General features: G+C 35.4%; 1 protein-coding gene across 1 annotated transcript; it reads right to left on the bottom strand.

Moving 5' to 3' along the window:
- Positions 1-1,693: 1,693 nt before the first annotated feature.
- On the bottom strand, positions 1,694-5,487 carry LOC133338478 (uncharacterized). Its single transcript, XM_061546684.1, has 2 exons — positions 4,455-5,487; positions 1,694-1,884 (listed from the first exon to the last, which is right to left on the bottom strand). Exons 1-2 carry the CDS (start codon positions 5,485-5,487, stop codon positions 1,694-1,696), a joined length of 1,224 nt encoding a protein of 407 aa, XP_061402668.1.
- Between the last annotated feature and the right edge of the window lie 772 nt (positions 5,488-6,259).

Below are 6,259 nucleotides of genomic sequence, written 5' to 3'. Positions count from 1 at the left end.
GTGGGAGTTCCACTTAAATATGTACAGGTGCTTACGTATTCATATATTTTTTAAGGGGACACCCCCCCCCCCATTCACGGGGTCGAATTTTTTTTGATTTAATTCGATTCTACACTAATTCAAGAATGTCCCTACAAAATTTCAAGTGAAAATCTCAAGAACTCTTTAAAATTTAGCCGATTTATTGTGTCAGCATCAAGTTACGGCTAAAGGGCTTTTCAAACATTAAACGCGTTTTTCTCTTTTGCGAATGATAACTCAAAAACTAATAATCCAATCAATTCCAAATTTTTACACATTTCTCTGTGAGTGTATAGTTATCGTATGAACTAGGATAAAGCCAATCGGTGAAGATCTTCCTTATTTTTTAAATTGGTTTTTGGACAAAAATCGGCGATTTTTATATTTTTTCAAAGGACCGCCATTTTGTTAATTGTAGAGCGAAGTCAATAATCCTAGTTCATACGAAAGCCAGACATGTACTCTTTCTAACACCGTTGGAATTTTCGGATTCCGATGTTGTAGTGATGAGATATCATGCCCGCCATCAAAAATAAGAACTTTTCCTTATTTACAAAAACAACAACAAAACATTAACAAATTTTTTTGTAAATTATTATCATTCTCTTTTAAATTTTCAAATATATATGTGCAAAGTTACAAACCTTAACAAGCATTGGTTTTGATTTACCAGTCCATTGAAAATCTTGAAAAATTAAAATCGAGAATGGGTGGGGTTCCTTTAATAACCCTTTACTACACTAGAGGGCTGAAATATAGCGCTGGAATGAAGTGGACGAAAACTCAGATTTTAAATTTCAGAATTCTAGATTCATCCATAACTCCAAATTCAAATTCTAACAAACTTAGTACTTTTCGTATACATGAGTACACGCTTTCAAATCAACCTCCTTATATCGACTTTACTTCTCAACGTTAATTCACATTCAAAATTTCAAGTTTTTACCTCTACGGTAATGCTACGAAATTGTACAAAATTTAGTACATTTTAGTACTTTTCGGATACTTATAGTTCGAATGTCCAAATACCCTTTTGGTATATCAATTCTACACTCGATCAGTGACACTCATTTCAAATGTAGGAGTTCTAGCTCTAACTGTTCGCCACATTTAGTACTTTTTACTATTTTTCGTGCAGTTCTGGTATGAATTTCCAAAAACCAGCCTTATCTGTCACCTTTGGACCAAGAGTGACCCTCACCCAAAATTTCAATTTCAAAATTGTTCCCATATATAATATGAAACCTAAAAGCAAAACTTACACATACCCGACTTGGTGTAATTCTTTTCATACAAGTTTAGTATAATTAAATATTACAATTATATTACTTCAAAATAAATACGTTATCTAATCTCTTGAAAAGCTGTTGGAACGTAATTACATATCGCACAATGCACTCACATGAAGTTATCTTTAGTTCAAACACAATAACAAATCAAATATTAAGTAATACGTATTTATTTATAGACAAAAATGGTTGAACATTTTTCTAATTATTAAATAAAATATTTTATTGATAAGACTATGAGAATTGTGACAAAAGAATTAGTTTTAACATATACGAACATCACACCGAATAAAACTATACTATACAATAATACTCAAAATAATAATAATAATAAAAATAACAAAACTAAGTTCTTAAAAAGTACAATGATGTAATGAGTGTAATTAATTGCAATCCAAAAATCCTTTATAATACATCCATGGCAGTACCAACTCCAAATGTTGTTTTACACGTTCCTGCTGATAAACCTGAGCATTATGTTCAGAGTCATTTACCAGATTGTCCAGTGTTGCTGAATCCACCGGATCGGCTAATGCTGTGGGCATAATATTGAATGCAGCAAATGTGCCTGAAAAGAAATTTTGGAATTAATTAATAAACCCGTGAGCGGAGTCAACAAAATTTTGTAATTTTTTACACAAAAGTCAGGTTCTATTTGACACGCTAAATATTTACAGATCTTTATCAAAACAAACATGCTTATTCTTTGTCCCGATCCCCTTCTCCATGTAAAACTTCGCGATGTTTGGGCCATAATTACGACCAGAAAAACCGACAAAAATGAAATATTTTGGACCATTTCATCCCCGAAATATTAACCGACCCAATAGTAGTCTTCATTGGCCAGAACCCATCATACATGCAAAATTTCGTGAAGATTGGTCCATAACAGTGGCCTGTATCGAGTTTACAAATTATAATAGATAGACGGACGGGACTGCACAAAGCTATAATATCCTGACAACATAGTTGTGTGGGACACAAAGACAATGTAAATAATACAAATGGAAATCTTTTATAACAAAACATTAGGCCATTCAATAGTTGGATTCTCATCGAGTAGTGAAACCCCCTACGGAAAATAATATTGGTCTACTTTGTAGGATAAGACATGTGTGACTTCCACTTTCGATATTTTTTGGACGTTTTGCAAACGAATTGGAACATATTTGATATTTTGGTTTTTACTTTGATAGGATAGGACCTAACAAAAATGTATATTTGCGCATTCCACCTAACAAAAAATCTATATTTGTCCATGCTTAGGGTTGCCCTACTTATAACGATGCCCACGGTACCTTCAATAGGTTTTTCTACAAAAAATTTAAAATACATGTCGATCTTTGGGTGTAGCTCCAATATAAAGGCCCAGCTCCTTTGTCGGTATTTTGATAGTCCTAAACCATAAGGTAAAGTGTGCATTAAATTTGTCATTCCGTTTTCAACACCTCGAAATAATCGTTGGGGGCCCCAGTAAGTACATATATTCATAATCAGAATTCTATGTCGCTTAATCATGTTTTTTATGTCCGTCTGTTAAAATTACGTTGGAGATATCAATCGATAACATAAAGTTCTGAACATTTCCACACACATTATTATACCCTACACAACTATGTTGTCAGGGTATTATAGCTTTGTGCAGCCCCAAGAGTTTGTAACGCTGCGAAATATTGGTCCTAGACCCACCTTTAAGTATACCGATCGTTATATCTCGAGTAGCTGCGTCGATCTAGACATGTGTGTCCGTCCGTCCGTCTGTTCATTATAATTTGTAAACATGATACAGGCCACAGTTATGGACCAATCTTCACGAAATTTTGCATGTAATATGGGTTCTGCCCAATGTTTTTGGTAAAGATCGGTTAATATTTACGGGATGAAATAGACCAAATACTTAATTTTTGTCGGTTTTTCTGGTCGCTCCAGAGGCCGCAATTATGGCCCAAACATCGAGTTTTTGCATGGAGAAGGGGATCGGGCCAAAGAATAAGCATGCCTGATTTGATAAAGATCGGTCAATTTTTAGCTGGTCAAATGGACCCTGACTTTTGTGTGAAAAATTACCAAATTTGTATTCTATAGCGTATATATTTACTCCTGAAGGACATGGACCCATGAAGTCAATAGTATATCCAAGAGGACTGGTTCACCTTTAAATTGATACCAATTATATGGTCGTATGTACTCGGATGTGGGAGTTACACTTAAATATTTTCAGGGGCTTACGTATTCATATATTATTTAGTAACATATTGCCACAAAAGAGGGGGGAAATATAACGCTAATCGCTTTGAAATTTTCCATGAGGATCCAGGTATGGTCAAGGATAACGCCTATAATTTTCTTTGATGATCAGATTAAAATTTGGATGAAGTGGACCCAAAACTAAATTTTTTGTGTTTTTTCGAGTCGATCATATAGGCTACAACACAACACACTGTGAAGTGAATCTGGACAAGTAATTAGAAGGGCTGTACAGAATATTGGGATATTCGGAAAAGATGTCAGTGTAAGGAAGGGGTGCTGTTGATCTCTAATCGGTCAAGAAATATTGATTAGACTCGAAATAAAAATACGCAAAAGTTAGAGTTCTGTAGTAGTTGTGTAGGGTATCATATGGTCGGCCCCGTCCGACTATACTGCTCCGCTCACTGGTTAGTACATTTACTTCGTGAAAATGGGATATATCGGTTCGCGTGTTGGCATAGCTCTCATATAACGGTACCGCCAATATTCGGTATTATATAAATGTGGGGTAGGATATTCAACCGAATTGGTAGTCATTTGATATCTTGGGCTCACATTATTTATCAAATCTCCCTACCAATAGTTATCAATATTGACCCAAGTTAACCTCCATATAACGTTAAGACATATTATTCAAACGTCACACATCATTTTCGGAATGTTCAAGAAGTTAGCACAACCTGAGTGCCTGTAGTTTAGTATTTTGTTTTCTCCGGAGAGTATAAAAAGTTCGACCCGGCCGAACGTATCGAAGTTTCTGCTTATTTTTAATGGACTAAATATTATAATACCCTTGTGGTTGTGAAGGGTAATGGAGGGCATTTCAAACTTTGCTTATGTCACTCAAGACTTCTAAAATTACATTAGGTTCAAATGGTCGCTTTGAAAACTTACCATACGCCTTCGATTCCATAATCATTTTATGTAGGCCAGCCAATGTTGGTAATTTCTTTGAGTATTTCAATAATATCAAATTATCAATTAAATGATCGTAATAATATCTTACGAGTTCGTCGAAACAGGCAACCTTTAAACCCAACTTGACAGAGGTGAATAAAAAATAGATAATATCATCACCGGGAGAAGCGTAACGAGCCATTTGATAATCAACAAGATACACATCACGAATCTTATTCTCAATGTCATCATCATACTGGAACATCATGTTATTACACCAGAAGTCACCATGATTGAGGACATTAAATTCCAGCGGATCAAATTCCACATTGTGCAGTAGGAACTCACAAAATCCCTCGCTCAAACGTTCCAACTCTGCATAATAAATATCTTTATTCTCTAGATTTTGGGCAACCTTTAAAACATTTCGTATGCCAGCTGTTGACATGGAACGTATCAAAGGTTCTCCATCGGGATTAATGGAACCTTTGAGATAAATTTCATTGTAGGGTCCTTTGCGTTCAACACGAACAGCAGACGCAGCATGCCATTGGGCCAATTTTTTCAGGGCACATTTACAATGTTCCATATCCAGAGAATTTTGACGATTGGCATTTTTAAATCCACGCAAGCTAACATCCTCCAGCAACAGATATTCCTGTTCAACAGGTAGCACATAACAATGCGGACCAAAACGCACGTCCACACCAACTTCACGATACATTTCCTCAAAGTCGGGTATAAAAACGCGATACACTTCCGTTTCCTTATTGAAGACATTCCATTTATACATCAGGGTGTTATATAAATCAGTATCGTGGGCAACTTTTAGAAAGTAGTTTTGTGTATGTGTGGTATTATCGTTAAGTAGAACTTGAATCTGCACCTTTAAAGCTATGGCAACATAATTTTCTCCCGGGCCCAAAGCATTATAAACACGAAACTCTTTGATTTCCCTATATTCCGGCACAGTTTCACACAAAACATTTTCAAACAGTTCTGCCTTAATCCAGCCGGGTATTTGAGACATATTTTTGGATTGTTGTTTCGTTGTAGACGACGTTTAAGACTTAACTAAAATCTGGTTATGTTCGATAACACAGTTTTATAAAACAAAAATGTTGCGTCTTACATGTTTGATTAAAAACAAAATAAAACGAGACGCAGTATAAAAAAAAAACAAGCAATTAGAAAATTAAACAAGTTCAAAGGGGTGCTATATTCGGTGCTGTCGAATTTTATGTACCCTTTGGCATGGGGGAAATATCAATTAGATGTTAAGGTGAATTTGGTATTTCTATATTCTACACCGCACAGTGGTACAGGTTATAATGCCTCTGTGCATTTGTAAGGAACAAGCTCCATTCTTCAGCACTTTAAAACGCTGGTATAATGTTTTCAATCGGCAGACTGTAAAATTTCTTCCACTTACTTACTTTTATATTTATTTTACTACTCGTTGGATCCATTACTCAAAACAAGGCTGGTGCCAATAGGCGCGAAAACGTTATGAAACCAGTAAAAACGTCATTAATTTCGGCCTGACCGTACTTTTTATTCGCTCCACCAGGTGGTGTACATTCAAAAGCCCTTATGTCGATCAGGACCTTTATATGGCACTATCTTATTTGTGAACAGTTATTAGGTTATTTATGGCCTAAAAAATGTTCCAAATTGTAGACATGAAGGTTGGAAAACTTTGATAGGAGCTTCAACATGGGGGCTATATAAAAAATTAATAATACCGAAAATGGGCCGAGACCTGTCTACGGGGGCAACGTAGACTGACATCTACATTTGTT

The sequence above is a fragment of the Musca vetustissima genome, unplaced genomic scaffold (genome assembly GCF_032173495.1).
Source record: "Musca vetustissima isolate MV318-11 ecotype Yass unplaced genomic scaffold, APGP_CSIRO_Mvet_v1 utg336402, whole genome shotgun sequence".
Classification (NCBI taxonomy): Eukaryota; Metazoa; Arthropoda; class Insecta; order Diptera; family Muscidae; genus Musca; species Musca vetustissima.
Note: the sequence above shows the minus strand (reverse complement) of the source record. Positions and strands in the feature narration are given on the sequence as shown.